We start from the raw sequence: 15,679 nt of genomic DNA, 5'->3' as shown, positions 1-15,679 counted from the left end.
TCTTCAATTGGTCACTGGTGGTTTGCAGATAACTATTAGCAGTAATGAGTATTCTAAATTAAATCTGGAGACAGTACCACTCTGTTTTGTAAAGACAACCGGGGAGAGAGAAACATAATTGTGGAACGTCCTTCTCTCCGTCCTCCATCTTCTCCCTGATAAATATCTCCTGTGTCTTGCATAGTATGGATTTCATTTGGCTACAAATGAAGAAGGGTCTAATTCTTCCCATGATAAATGAGAGCGCTGAACAGGTAACTTGTTAAGGAGAACTGGAATTGGGAAAATAACCTCATTTTCCTGTTCCCTCCACTAACAAATGAAAGACACAATGCCGGAAGACACTAAGCATGGAAGCCAAATCCATCACCATGTAACCCGTCCTCAGACACTCTGTACACAGCCCTGGGTACAGGCTGCTCATGTCTCCTTCAACAGCAACAAAGATGAAGCCTACAAAAGGCAAGGCAGTGGCACAAGGTGGTGGGAAGAATAATGGTTCTGGAATCCTTAAAAACCTGGATTCCAATCCTGGCTCTGCCACCGAGTATTATGTGACTGTAAACGAGTCTCTCCTAGGCTTATGATTTCTTATCTGTAAAATGGGGATAATATAAAATATCTCAAAGAGTTCTGGCAAGGATTAAATGGGGACCATTAGTAACATTCCTTACGTTACAGTGAAGCCTTCGGCAAATGTTAGCTCCTCTCACTGGGTGGTCTGGGAACATCCCCATGTTTGGGACACCAGAAGGACACCAAACTCCCCAAAGCCGGAAACTGCTGATCCTGGCGGAACCCGTGTCTGGCCCGTGTACAAAAGGGCTAACTGCATAGGTACGGAACACCCACAAGACACATCACTGCCCCCAACTCTGGCATTATCCAGCTTCGACACTTCTTGAGAAATATGGCTTCCCGCCCCGCCCCCCACCCCGCCCCAGGCCTGGCTGGACAGCGGCCGCAGACATGATTTGTTAGGGAAGATGATTTGGTATCTCCACTTACATTTTCAAAGTCCTTCATGTTCCGTGCTCTGGTGGGAGACACCGTTTCTTCTGACACGTTGGGGAGCACTATGAAAAGGTAAAGCAGACAGAGAAAAAGGGCACGGTATGCAAACTGCCCAGCATCCCTATTAGGGGATAGAGCCCAGAAAAGAAGAAAATTAAAAAAAAAAAAAAAAAAAAAAACACATGAACAGCTTCCACAGTATATTCTGCTGGCACTTTCTGTCTGTTGTGATTTACTGACTTGAGTCTAGGAAAAGCTCTAAACCATTATATTTCAAATATTTACAAATTACCTAAAGTAGCCCCAGTGTAACATGTCAGAGAACGAACCCAAAAACTGCCCTGGGCATGCGGCCCAGCCGAACTGTGCTGATATGTACTTCCTTAGTGCTGGTCCTGAAGTTCTTCTGCTGAGCAGAACACCATCTTCATGTATCCACGATTAAAGCAGATCTAACTGAGTGGGGCTGGCAAACTTTTTCTTAAAATGCCAGATGATAAATATTTTAGGCTCTGTAGGCCATAAACAAAGCCTAAAATCTGTCACAACTGGTCAGCTCTTCTGTTGTAGCACAAAAAACAGCCACAGACAATTCATATGTAAGGAAGCTGTGTTCCCATAAAAGTTTATTTTCAAATGCAGGCAGCAGGTTGGAAAAGTGCCCATCCCTGCTTCAGGGTGATTATAGACTTGGCCAATGCCCAAAGCTTTCCACAGTTCTTTTTTTCCAACAAACATTTATTACACACCTACTGTGTGCCAAGCACCATGCTAGGTGCTGGGGAAAGAACAGTGAAGGAGACAGTGAGCCTGTGCCCAAAAGGCTCTGATCTAGGGGGCAAGACAAGAGGGTAAACAAACTGGCACCCTGTTCACAAAGTGCCTGGCGCTGTTTCAGTGTTGGGTGCATGTGCACAGAGTAATGAATGAATCCATTCTTCCAACAAATATGCACTAAGTGCCTACTCTCTGGCCGGCACCATTCTAGATGAGGCTACATCAGGAAACAAACAGAGCTGATCTTCGAGAGAGAGAAGATGGAAATGAGCAAAATAACAGGACAATTATATAGGATGTGAGAAGGTGAGAAAGGCTATGGAGAACACTTAAGTGGCTAAGAACTGGAAAGATCCAATGTGGGTGAAGATTGCAATTTTAAGTCAGGGGGCCAAATTGGGAAGGCCACACTGAGAAGGTGTCAGCTGGGTAGACCTGAGGAGAAAAGCAAATTGAGAAGCCCCAGGCACGTGAGAACCAGCAATAAACAAAGGGGACCGCAGGAGAGGAGGTACGTGAGGTGCTGGGGGACAGACTGCGCATGGCCTTACAGGCTCTTCTCGGGACAGGGAGCCGCCAGAGGGCTCAGAGCCAAGGGGTAACATGCCTGGACTTAGGTTTCTACAGGCTCCCTCTGGCTGCCTTGGGGAGAACAGACTGAAGGGCACTGAAAGGGAAACCAGGGGACCAGTCAGAATAGACTGGAGACCAAGATGGCTTAGAGCAGGTGGCAGGATGATAAGCAGGGGAGGAGTGATCTGATCCTGGATGTTTTAAAGTCACCAACAGGAATAAATGAACTGAAATAGGTGAAATATGCAAGCTCGGAGAGGAAAGCACAAGAAGTGAGCCTGGGAAGAGCCAAGACAGTGGTGAGCTTTGAGCTGAGTCTTAAAGAGGCAGCAGAACAGAGGAAGGGAAAAGGAAGAAGAAACTTCACAAGCAAAGGCCCAGAGGTAAGCGTGGCCTTCAGAAACCACTGAGCACAAAAGAGGCTCAGGAGGTGGGGAGGGGCAGACTGTCAAGAGCCCTGTGTACCAGGCAAAGGGCACACAGGCTTGTTTTCCTGGTTCTCAGACAGGCCATGCTCTGTCACCTATGCCTGCGTCCCTACCTAGGTCCTACTCATTCCTCAAGTCTCAGCTCCAATATCAGTGTTTTAAGAAACTCGTGCCTGACCCAGCTCCCCCACACCGGGGCACACCTCCCCCTGCCCCCTCACCGCCTGACCCAGCTCCCTCTCACCCCCATTCACAGCACCTTTTTTCTTTGCTCATCACATCAATCATATGATTTATCATGACATTTCTTTGTTGAACTCTCTATCTTCCAGACTGGGTCGTAACCATGTTCAAGGCTGAATCCCAGCACTTAGCCCAGGGCTTGGCACAAAGCAACGTACACTATGGGCTGAAGCAAAGAGCAGTCCTATCAATTTTCCACTTCTAACTGCCTGTGTACGGGAAGACCAAAAACTGCTGGATTTTGTGTTTAAGGTAGAAGTTAACAGGTTCTGAAGGAAAACCTGAAGGTGGCCTATAAGTTAAAATATTCTCCAGAAATAAACCTCATGACACCGATATTGTCTGTTCTAAAAACTTCTTCCTTCTGCACGTCTCATCACTTTGGAGAAGAGGGAAAAAAAAACACAAGTCAAAATATCTCTGAGATATTTTAACAAGGCAAATTATTAGCACTTCCTACACTACAGACACTTATGAGAGCATTCGCTTCTTTCAGAAACAAAAATTATGAAGAATGCTTAGCAAAAGCCAAACTGCCCCACAGAAAGTCTCCTCCTAATCCAGCTTAAACACAATAGACTGCTTATTTACTCAGCGCCGTCTCCTGTGGTCTAACCAACTATTTGTCTCCAAAGGGCAGGCCCGTGTAGGAATGCTGGGCCTCGACCAGCAAATGGAACGCAGCAGCCTGCCAGGAAGGCCTCGGCACAATGACGCTCAGCAGCACGTGGGGCCCCCAGCCACTTGGCGTCTGAGACCAGCAGATCCTCCAGGCCTGACCCACTCACTTCAACGCCCAGCCCCCATGCAGCCGCCCACGTCGGCGAATGCTGGCTGAATCTCTCCGAGCCTGGTAGCAAGAAATAAAGCTCATGGAATATGGCCTAAAGGACATCAATTCCTCCATGCCAGTGTTTATGAAAGGAGGTAAACAGCAATTCAATAGGTACATAAAACACTGAGCACCTACGGAGAGCACCTGGCCATGCCAGGGTAGGCTCTGGGCCCCAGGGACTTCAAAGCCCAGTCCTGGGCTCAAGGCCTAAAGGCCCCCATGGTCAGGAGAATGCCCGGCTCTGTATACTTACCACCATTTCCCAAACCAGCAATGGGGCTGATGCCATCCACTTCGTCTGGTAAACTGGGAACAAGGCCACTAGGAGAGAGCATAGGCAGGAAGACATGAGTTAGTGTTTGAACAACAGAGACCGTGAGGACTGCCTGGACTGCACTTGACAATCATCAGGCCACAGGCAACGAGCAACACACAGCTGAGCTACCTGGGAGACATACAGCGCAAGGGTGAAGAACTCAGGCTTTGGGGCTCTAACACTTAATAGCTGAGTGACCTTCAGTAAGGATGGTCATTCGTTCATTCATTCAGACATCAAGTGTTCTGTGGAGCATATATATGCTAGGTGCAGAGGCACCGTAAGCTAAAGACATTTCTGAGCCTCGCTTTACCTGTTACATGGGGATACCACCCTCTCCCTATAAAGATTAAATGAGTTAATGTTTATGACACTTAGCACGTAGTAAGCACTCAATAAGTGGTTATCTACTGTTTCTGTCTTTACTATTATTGTCATTATTAATACGCCTACCACAACCAAAAATTAAGCTTCCAAGAACGTGGCACCAATTCGGATGCTTTAAAAATGTCACACAAAAATACAAAATCCACTGATCCAAGAAATTTTACTGGTTGAATTATAAAAATCGGTTACATGAGGATCTGGAGACACTGAGAAAAAAAAACTAAACGTAACAGGAGGTATGGCTTGACACAAAAGCCAGTATGCTGGATTTGTTCTAAGCTCTGCCGTATACCTCTCCCAGCCCCACCTCCTCCATCCGTAAAAGGCGAACAGCAGCTACTTCGTAAGTCACTGGCAATCAAAGACACAAAGTCCCCAGCAAGGCACCTGGCACATTGTGGGCACTCCATAAATGGGAGCAAAATATTACTGTCACCGGGAAACCACCAGCGCTTTGTAAATTTATAAAAGATTCTCCATCGTGAGAGCTGCCTGTGCCCCGAGAGCCCTTGCATTTTCAAAGGGAGGCACTAGGGTGCTGATAATTTCAGTAGCCTGGCCAGAGTCACACGGCAGTTAAGTGGACAACCAAGTCCAGAACCCAAGCCTTTTCTGTCTAACCTCCAATAATGCTTTCCTGTCCCAAGCTATAAACGAAGAGCTGATGGACACTCAGCTTGACTTCCCGGCAGTTTGCTCTCTCCATGTTTCTAAATCCAAATCCATCCTGTACTGAGGACAATTCTGCCTGATCACCATTCTGGAGTTGGGAATGGACCTTCATGATCAGAACCAAGCAAAAAATTGGGTATCATAAGATTCCAACATCAAGAGAATGATGACATAATATGTCTGCTATAAAGATAAGTGAAAAAAAACTTCAGAAGACTATGCCTTCAACTATGAAAAAGAAATACATGTACACTAAACTAGGTGGGCTATGCATCCATAAGAAGACAAAGGAAATATTAAAAAATCATCATTTGTAGGAAAATGAGAGCTATTTTCCTGTCTTTTAATTTTCTATACTTCTTCATTTTCTCCAGTAACCATCACTAAAAGAACAAACTCCATTCTCTAAATTGAATATTAAAAATTAAAATCAAGTGGGCGCCTGGGTGGCTCAGTCATTAAGCAACTGCCTTCGGCTCAGGTCATGGTCCCAGGGTCCTGGGATCGAGTCCCACATCAGGCTCTCTGCTCCGCGGGAAGCCTGCTTCTCCCTCTCCCACTCCCCCTTATGAGAGCTTGTGTTCCCTCTCTCACTGTGTCTCTCTCTGTCAAATAAATAAATAAAATCTTTAAAAAAAAAATTAAAATCAAGTTCAACCAGCACCTTTTGCAGATGGTGGCCCAAAGGCCCAAAGTCCCTTTTCTGAATTTCTGTTTTCCTTGTTTAAAAAAAAAAAAAAAGCTTACTGGTCAAGCTTAGCCAACAGTCTGGTCTGTACCTTCCCGATCTGGGGTTCTCTCTACCATAGCCACTAACTACCGTTACTGAGATGGACCATCAATGACTCAAGCCAAGATCAACCACAATGGAAAACTACATGGCAGGCTAAGCCAAAGAATTTGGTCTTAGACAAGTTTCTAAGAGGCAAACAATGAAGTTTGAAAAAATGACATCTGACATCCCATTTACGAAAAGAAACCACTATTTAATGCAGAAGTTCCTGCCTGGTTCCTGCCAAATTTCCACTTGGGTTTTACCTACCCACTTTTATAATGCTATGAATCTCTGTCATCTGCAATCTCCTGTAGGTTCCAGCCACCCTCCAGCTTTAAGGAGCTCCCTCGTCCCACTCGGATCATTCGCTCTTAGCCTTGGGACTGAGGCTGGGGTTTCAAGGAGCCCCACGAGAAATCAGAACTATGCAAGCAAAAGCAGAGGGCGTGGGTACAATTTTATCGATGGGGGAAGACGAAGGCCCCAAAGGGGAAGGAACCTCTTGGCTCAAAATCACAAGGGGTTCTCGGCCACACAGAGACCAAAATCCAGGTTTCTCAGGGTCCGTTGCACTCACTAACCTGTGCCCGGGCCACCCAAAGCTCCTAGACAAACGTGGCACCTAATCAGCACCGGTTTCCCCACAAGCCCAATACAGCATAATCCCAACAAGCTACCATGTGGGGTGACCACGGGGAACAGGCACCAGGCTCAGGACAGGCAGCCTCCCACTGTAGCCTCACCACGGTCCTTCTGTGGTGGGTGGTGGTTTTTAAATGTTGCTTTTTTTTTTTTTTTAAACAAGGAAAACAGAAACTCAGAAAAGTTAGAAAGCTGGAAGACCCGAGCTGGCCTGATGTCAAACCCCATTGCTCTTAATCTCTGTACTCCCACCCCCCTCGCCTTCCTCCAGGGGAACGTGGAAAGGTCCAAATGAACCAGAGCAGAGGATTTCCAGTGATCGGCACAGAGCACCCTCACCGAGGCTGCTTTTTGTCAACTATGCGTTGAGCAAATGAAGCGATGCTCACCTGCACTTCACCACTTCACCCTCTTGTCTGGCTCTACCACCACCCAAAAGGCACAATCACTTTTTGTGCTGTGTGTGGCGGCAGCCGCTGTGCATTCATACCACAAGCCCCAGGAAGGCCTAGAGGGCTAAGCGCTTCATTGGTAAAGTGTTGGGAGAGCCGTGGCTGGAACTGGGCACCACATTCAGAAAACAAGTATACCAAGTGCACTTCTGTCTGTCTTTTAACAACTCATTTTTCATTCTATGTTATTTATTCTTAATTAGTAAAGAAATATATAAATACCAAAAACACAGATAAAATAAGGCATACAGATGGCCAACAGACACACGAAAAGATGCTCAGCATCACTCATCAACAGGGAAATGCAAATCAAAACCACAATGAGATATCACCTCACACCTGTGAGAATGGCCAGACTCACAAAGATAAGAAACAACAAGTGCTGGTGAGGATGTAGAGAAAAAGGAACCCTCTTGCACTGCTGATGGGAAGGCAGACTGGTGCAGCCACTGTAGAAAACAGTATGGAGTTTCCTCAAAAAATTAAAACTAGAATTACCAGATAATCCAGTAATTCCACTACTAGGCATTTAACAAGAGAAAATGAAAACACTAATCTGAAAAGGTATGCACCCCTGTGTCATCACAGAATTATTTACAATAGCCAAGATAAAGAAACAACCTAAAGGTCCATGGACAGACAAATGGATAAAGATGCGGCATATAGATACAATGGAATATCACTCAGCCATGTAGAAGAATGAAGTCTTGCCGTTTGTAACATGGATGGACCTAGAGGGTATCATGTTAGGGGAAATAAGTCAAAGAAAGACAAATACCATACGATTTCACTTACATAGAGAATCTAAAAAAACAAAAAAACAGACAGACAAAAAAGCAGAAACAGACTCATAAACACAGAGACCAAACTGGTGGTTGCTAGAAGGAAAGGGGCAAGTGGGTGAAGGGAGTGGGAGGAAAAAAAAATACAGACAAGCCTAAAGTTCTGACGACTCCTCCCTCCCACAGTAGCCTCCTGAGAGGTAGCCACTGTCGTCAGCAAGACATGTATCCTTCTAGGCTTTTTTCTATGTATTTACAGATATAGGGACACACTTTTATTTTGTGGCTTAAAAACAAAACAAATGCATTCAAACTGTGTATATTACTCTGCAGCATCTTTTCTTTACTTAATGTGTCCCAAAGACGTTTTTATGACAGTACAAATAGATCTACCTTCTTGTTTTTAACTCCCACAAAGCATTCTACAGCTGTGTTTTTCAAACTTGACTGACCACGACCCAGAGAAGGAAATGTATCAGCCTTAATTCTTGAAATGCTTTGTATTCGGAACCATTACATTTTTAAAAATTCTGGTTGCAACCTACGAACCTATTGAATTTCACAAGCTGCCAATGGGTCACAGTCTGAAATTCACTTTTGGGAGGGGTGAAAGGATGTGTGTTTACCCGATCCCCTGATGGTAGTTCAATTTGTTTCCAAGTTGTTCCTTTTACAAACAATGCTTTATGAATATCCTCATACAGGTCTCCTGTGCAGGTGCAAAAGAATTTCTCTAAGAAAACAGGAAGTGGAATTGCTGGCTCAAAACATATTCACATATTTTTATTGGGCAAAGGATTTGAAAATACAGTGGACGTTTGAGTGACACGAGTGGAACTGCACGGGTCCCCTTACATGCAGATGTTTTTCTCAATAAATACCATACAGTACCGTAAATGTATCTTCTCTTCCTACTGATTTTCTTAATAACATTTTCTCTTCTCTAGCTTCCTTTACTATAAGAATACAGTATATAATACATATAACACCCAAAATATGTGTTAATCCACTATTTATGAATCAGGCTCTCAGTTAACAATAGGCTAGTGGTTAAGTTTGGGGGGCAGGGAGTCAAAAGCCACACGTGGATTTTCCAGTGCGCGGGACATCACACCCCTAACCCTGTGTTGTTCAAGGGTCAACTGTACACAAACGGCTATAGAAACACAAGAAATAATGTTCAACATCATTAGTCATTAGGGAAATACAAACCAATACCAGAAGAAGATACCATGTCATACCCCCGAGGCTGGCCACAATCAAAATGACAGACAATAACAAGAGTTGACGAGGCTGTGAAGATATAAGAACCCTCATCCACTGCTGGAAGGAGTGTAAAAAGTGTTGGGTAGTTTCTCAAGATGTCAAACATACACAGAGTTAGCATACAACCCAGCAGTTCTACCCCCAGGTCTACACCGAGAAAGGACAACACACATCCACACAAAAACTTATACGTGAATAAATGTTTAGAGCAACATTATTCATAAGAGCCAAAAAAGCAGAAAAAAACCCAAATGTCATCAGCCAATGAATGAATAAACAAAACGTGGTACATGTATACAACAAAGTATTATTTGGCCATAAAAAGGAATGTACTACCACATGGATGAACTTCACGAATGACCAACATTATAGGATTCCATTTATATGAAATGTCCAGAACAGGCAAATCCATGAACAAAAAGTAGACTGTGGTTGCCTAGGGCTGGGGGCATAAGAGGGCTGGAGTAATAGCTAGTGTTATTACTGTTTGTGTCCCCCCAGAATTCCTACGCTGAAACCCTACTCCCCCTCCCAAGTGGTGGTATTAGAAAGTGGGGTCTTTGGGAGGTAATTAAGATTAGATGAGGGTGGGATTAGTGCCCTTACAAGGGTTACAAGAGATCTGCTTCCTCTCTCTGCTCTCCACCCTAAGAGGAAACAATGAGAAGTTAGCAGTCCGTAACCCACAAGAGGGCTCTCACCAGAACTCAACCATGCTGGCACACTGATCTTGGAGTTCCAGTCTCCAGAACTGGGAGAAATAAATTCTGTCATCTATAAATCAGCCACAGTCTATGACATTTTTGTTACATCAGCCAAGCTAAGACCGGGAGCGACTGCTAATGGACACAGGGTTTCTCTCTTAGATGATGAAAGTATTCCAAAATGAGATTATGGTGATGATTGCACAACTCTGTAAATATACTAAAAAAATCACTGAATAGTATGGGTGAACTTTATGGCATACAAATTATATTTCAATAAAGTTGTTTTTTAAAAAACACACCTGGGCATATTTTTAATACCAATACCAAATTTTAATACCAAATACCAAATACCGATTTGGTATTATACCAGTTGACTATACCAGTTGACACTGTGTGTGTGCACTTTCTCAGAGTGATTACAAAGCATTTCACTAATAAATATGGAGCCTGTATTTACATGGCATTTATCTTTTTAGAGACTCAACAAAATTGATTCATTCAACAAATATCTGTTGATCCTCTACTATGTTATGTGCCAGACATGGTTCTAGGTCTAAAGATACGGTGGGGAACAAGAGAGCCATGCTCCCTTCCCTCATTAAGCTTATACTGGTGACTGGGAACACATTCCTCAAACTTCAAGCCTAGAGGCACCCCCTGATCCAAGCTCAGCCCTGGATCAAGCCTTCAAACCTTCACCAAAATTTCATTCCACCATCCTCTTTCTCGACCTCCTTCTACAAAAGTCCATGAAGGCATTCTTTGCCTGACAACGTACGATTGTGTACAAACTTGCAGGAAATCGTTTCCTTTTGGTCTACCCCTCATTTACCCAAGCACTTAATGGCCATGCACTGGAGGAACCCATGGACGAACGAACCTGGGCCCAGGCCTTCAGAAGCTCACAGTGAGGCAGAGGCAGAACCCTCGGCATGAAAAGAAAGGGACAAATCCAGGGTTGTGGGCACCGAGGATTCTGTCCAGGAAACCATGCAACACCGTTAACAAGAGAACTAAAACAGCTAACATTTCATGCACCCCCAGCCAGTGTCAGGCACAGAATACATACAACTTTGCTCCATCCACATAGTCACCCGATAAGTAGGTATTATCACTGAAGAGAAACCGAGGCTCAGAAGGGTTGAGTGCATTACTAAAGCAACTCGGCCAGTAAGTGCCTGAAGCAGGATTCAGACCCAGTCACCCTGAATACAAAGCACTGGTTCTTCCAAAACCACCAAGCAGGACTCAGTAAAGGGGCTTAGCTTGGACAAGGTTCCCAGGCCTGGCATCTGAGCCTGACTCTCACAGGTCTGGAGTGCTCTGGGGCACCCACAGGTGATCAAGTTTGGAGAGAATGACGCGTATCGACCTGATTCAACAAAGGTCTGAGGACAAACTGGACTTCCTGTTTAGTCTCTAAAACTGGGGCTTGGAAATTACCAAGCAGAAGGGTGCTCCTATTAGTATAAAAAGAGATGATTTTATTCCAGGGATTTTTCTCTTCCACTGTGACCATCTAATGGAGAACCTGTCTTGCTCAGGACATTTCTGCCACTCTTTAAGGGCCAGTTCCAGTGCCAACAGCTCCCTACAATCCTCCCAGAGGCCTCTCAGCTCAGGTTCACAGAGCTAGGTGGAAGGCAGGACAGGTACCGAGGGCCAGGCTTTGGAGTCAGTAAGCCTGGATTTAAATCCTGGCTCGAATAAGAGACTCATAACTGACAGAAACCAAACTGGGGGTTGATGGAGGGAGGTGGGTGGGGGATGAGCTAGATGGGGGACGGGCATTAAGGAGGGCACTTGTTATGATGAGCACTGGGTGTTGTATGTAAGTGATGAGTCACTGAAGTCTACTCCAGAAACCAATATTGCACAAATGTCAACTACTAAAATTTAAATAATATAAATAAATGAATAAAGTAAATCTTGGCTCGATCATGTACATTTTTATGGAATCCCAGACCATTCACTTCACCTCTCTGAGCCTGTGTGCTCACCTGTAAAAAGGGGATAATACCGTCACCTCCCATTTATGTGCCTCATACCAGGTTAGGAACTGGCGTTACAAAGATGAACAAAACGCAGCCCCTGCTCTCCAACAGGTCAGAGCCTAATTAGGGAGACAGGCACGTGACAGTTGTACCTGCACCATCCAATGCAGGAACCACCAGCCACGTGTACCTGGGATAGGCTGCTGGTTTTAGTCACAGACCCTCATTGAGCACTTGAAATGTGGTAAATCCAAATCAAGAAGTGCTTGTAAGTATAAAAATGCATACCAGGTTTCAAAGTGTAAGATAAAAAAGACTGAAATACTTCATTAATAATTTTTTATTGTTTGCAACTTAGAATGATAATATATGGAAATAATGGGTTAAATCAAATATATTATTAAAATTAATTTCACCTGTTTTTTACTTTTTCATTGTGGCTCCTAAAAAAGTTTAAATTACATATGTGGCTCACATTATATTTCTACTGAACAGCGTTAGTCAATAAAACTCAGTGAGGTAGGGGCGCCTGGGTGGCTCAGTCGGTTAAGTGTCTGCCTTCGGCTCAGGTCATGCTCCCAGGGTCCTGCACTGGGCTCCATGCTCAGCAGGGGTCTGCTTCTCTATCGCCCTCTGCCCCTCCCCCTCCTTGTGCACATGCTCTCCCTCTCTCAAATAAACAAATAAAATCTTAAAAAAAAAAACTGTGAGGTAAATAAGGGCTGAGATGGGGTCAGTGATGGGCGGGGGTGGCTGGAAGAGCACAGGGGGCCCAGGTGGGGATGGGGGTATGTCAGCAAAGGCTTCCTACTGAAATCGAAGCGAGACCTGGAAAATAAGAGGCGTTAATAAGGCACAGGGGAGAAAGGAAGGCAACCCAGGCAGCAGGGAGAGCAAGTGCACAGATCCAACAGTAAGAATGAACAAGGCAAGGCCACTCGTGACAGAGTGTGACAGCCAGGCAGAGGCAAGTGTTGGGGAGGAGAAAAGGAGGGACAGAGCGGGTCAGTGAGGTAAACGGGGCCAGCTGATGAAGGACGTTAGAAGCTACATTAAAGAACATCCTGAGGGTGATGGGGGGGGGTCAGGGAGGGCCTGAAGCAGGTAAGAGATCAGTCACAGGAACGTATGCAGCGAAGGCAGGAAGGGGAGGCAAGGGAAAGGATGTGTGCATCTGCTGAGTTGTTACTCTGTCAGACACTGGTCAAAATCCTTTCAGATTCACCCATTTTTCAGATGACGAATACTGAGGCTCCCAAAGAGCGAGTGACTTGCCAAAGACCACAGGTTGTTAAATACAGAACTGGGACGGACACCCACCTAGGTCTGGGTCCCAAAGCCCAAGGGCTTGGTCAACTGGCACAGAGATAATAAGAGCGGAGAATATTAATGGACCTTATCTTTTTTTTTTAAGATTTTCTTTATTTATTTGACAGAGAGAGAGAGAGAGAGGAGGGAACACAAGCAGCGGGAGCGGGAGAGGGAGAAGCAGGCTTCCCGCAGAGCATGGAACCCGACGTGGGGCTCGATCCCAGGACCCTGGGATCGTGACCCGAGCCGAAGGCAGACGCCCAATGACTTAACCACCCAGGCGCCCCTTAATGGACTTTATCTTAATGGCAATGAGAAGCACTAAACAGATATACAGCAGCAGACTGACCGTCGGATTTACACTCTAACAAGGCTTTCAAACTGTAGTAGAAAGGACGATTACAGGTGTGAGGACAATCGAAGTGACAGGTCCTCCCCAATTATGCTGGGACAGTGGGAGTCAGAGGAAGAGAAAGGGACGTGATGAACTACCACAGGATGCAATCAGGCAGGAGCTGTGAAGGGCCTTGCTCTGTGCCTGACACGTAACGGGTTCTCAATAAACAGAGTAACCACTTGTCCGGGTTTGCCCAAGATGGGACCAGTTTATGCCTGCTGTCTAGACATAAATATTAATTGTGCCCATTTCACTCTTAAAAGTGTCCCGGGTTGAATAATAAATAACATGGTCACCCTTTCAATGAGGGTCTGTGACTAAAACCAGCAGCCTATCCCAGCAGACCTGGATAAACACGGCAGATTCTCAGCCAGGGCTCTCCTCCACATCCTTCCCACTCTCCACCAGGAGCCCCCAAAGACCAAACGGCCCCAGCCCTGGAGCAGTCTAGGGCTCTGTCAGGCTCTCCTACCAAAAGGAAAGACACCAGGCCCCACGGACAATGTGGGCTCCCACAGCCTCTTGGGACAGGTCCATTGGGAGGCCACTCCCAGCCATTAGTCCCCAATTTGTCATACTGATGATGATGATGATGATGATGATAATGATATGATAACACAGGATCATTTTTTAAGCACCGATTATGTGCCAAACACTACTCTTGCCAAGCAAATCGCGGGGAAGTCATCTTCTCTTGTCATCTTCACCCCAGTTCTGTTGGGTGGATGTTACCACTAGTCCCATGTTAACAGACGGGAAACAGGTTAAATCCCTTCACTAAAGTCACACAACAAGTTAGGTTAAAGGGTCGGATCTGAACCCAATTCTGTTCAACTCCAGCCAAGGTTCTTAACCACTGCACTTCATTGCCTCCGTCCTGGTGGCCACTGTGTGATCCCATGAACGAAGTCCAGACACACCAACTACTTTCCCCATTATGAAAGCAAACCTCCAAGGTCCCTCCTCCTCAAACAGTCCCTACTAATGGTACACGCCAAGAGGTCCCCCTCCTCCCCCTCTTCAGAAAACCCCTTCCTGACCCTCACACCCTCTTCAAAGTATTTCCCGAAATACAAGAGGCAGGTGTGACGTAGGTCGGGACCCCCGGTCCCTCCACACTCAGTATCAGCTGCTGGGTCCTCGAGACACGCACCCTCCCAGACCCCACCCCACCCCACTGCCCCTGCCCGGACGCCCTCAAACACTCTCAAGGGCGAACCCCAAGTCTCGGTCAGGGTGTACCCCCATCAGCCGGAATCCCGGCCGGGTCACCGCGACCCTGCAAAGCCCCGGCCGCACCTGCAGCCGCTGAGCGTCCCGGGGAGGGTGACGTCCTCTTCCAACACCGAGTCCATCGTGGACACAGAGGAGGTGGTGGCGTTGGTGTCTGCGGCGGCGGGGCCGACTGGTTCCCCCCGCTTTCGCGACCCGCAGGCTCCCCAGGTCCCCGCCCCCTCCAATCCTGCTCTTGTTCGGACTCTGGCGGCGCCGCTGGAATTCAAACCGCAGCCGCCGCCATCTTTCCCGGCGCTTCTTCCTACGGAAACGAGGCGGGGTCATCAAGGCGCGCGCGGTGAAGCCCACAGACCGGGCCCAGAGGCCGGGCAGAGAAGCACGGGCGGGTGCCATCTTGATTAAGGGCAAGAGCATTAGCACTTGGGCCAGCAAGGCTAAGAAACGAGAGGCAGGCCGCCATTTTTTGTGAGGGCGCTCAGGCCGAGGCCTGGGCAAGGGCCATCTTTGTTGAGGGCAAAGGCCGGCTTTGGTCTGTTAATTCAAGCGGGAGATGGAAACCCAGTCTTTGACCGACCCTTAGAGTTCCTAACCCAACATCTTTTCTAGAACAATGACCCCCTAACCTTAGGGGTCATCATACTGTGCATCCAAAAGACTTCTGCCTTGAGATGAAATTCAGATAAACAAGTGCCGCCTAACTTTAAGAAAAATCCTTCCTGTGGGATCCCAAATCAAGCAGTAATTTGCGCACTTATTTTGAAGCAAATAAGCTCATCCCTTTGAGTCGGTGGTCACCAACACTCCTCCAATCTTCCAAAGCTCAAACGCACTTGAGATCAGTAAACTGAGGCCCAGAGAGAGGAAATGAATCG

The 15,679-nt window shown here is 46.3% G+C and overlaps 1 protein-coding gene across 5 annotated transcripts in view; it reads right to left on the bottom strand.

The window, feature by feature from the left end:
• The window catches only part of CDK5RAP2 (CDK5 regulatory subunit associated protein 2), a 175,551-nt gene extending 160,455 nt beyond the window's left edge, over positions 1 to 15,096 (bottom strand). For all 5 annotated transcript variants that reach the window (XM_073905824.1, XM_073905826.1, XM_073905827.1 and 2 more), the window contains exons 1-3: positions 14,871 to 15,096; positions 4,124 to 4,191; positions 1,009 to 1,076 (exon numbers count right to left, since the gene is read on the bottom strand). In XM_073905824.1, coding sequence (XP_073761925.1) covers positions 1,009 to 1,076; positions 4,124 to 4,191; positions 14,871 to 14,926 — 192 coding nt within the window. In that variant the 5' untranslated portion in view covers positions 14,927 to 15,096. The remainder of the gene's footprint in view (positions 1 to 1,008; positions 1,077 to 4,123; positions 4,192 to 14,870) is intronic.
• Positions 15,097 to 15,679: the final 583 nt, after the last annotated feature.

This window comes from Callorhinus ursinus, unplaced genomic scaffold (assembly GCF_003265705.2).
Source record: "Callorhinus ursinus isolate GAN/ISIS: 27379988/994484 unplaced genomic scaffold, GSC_fseal_2.0 scaffold24, whole genome shotgun sequence".
In the NCBI taxonomy this organism is placed as follows: Eukaryota; Metazoa; Chordata; class Mammalia; order Carnivora; family Otariidae; genus Callorhinus; species Callorhinus ursinus.
The sequence above is the reverse complement of the archived record's forward strand: the minus strand, read 5'-3'. Positions and strand labels throughout refer to the sequence as shown.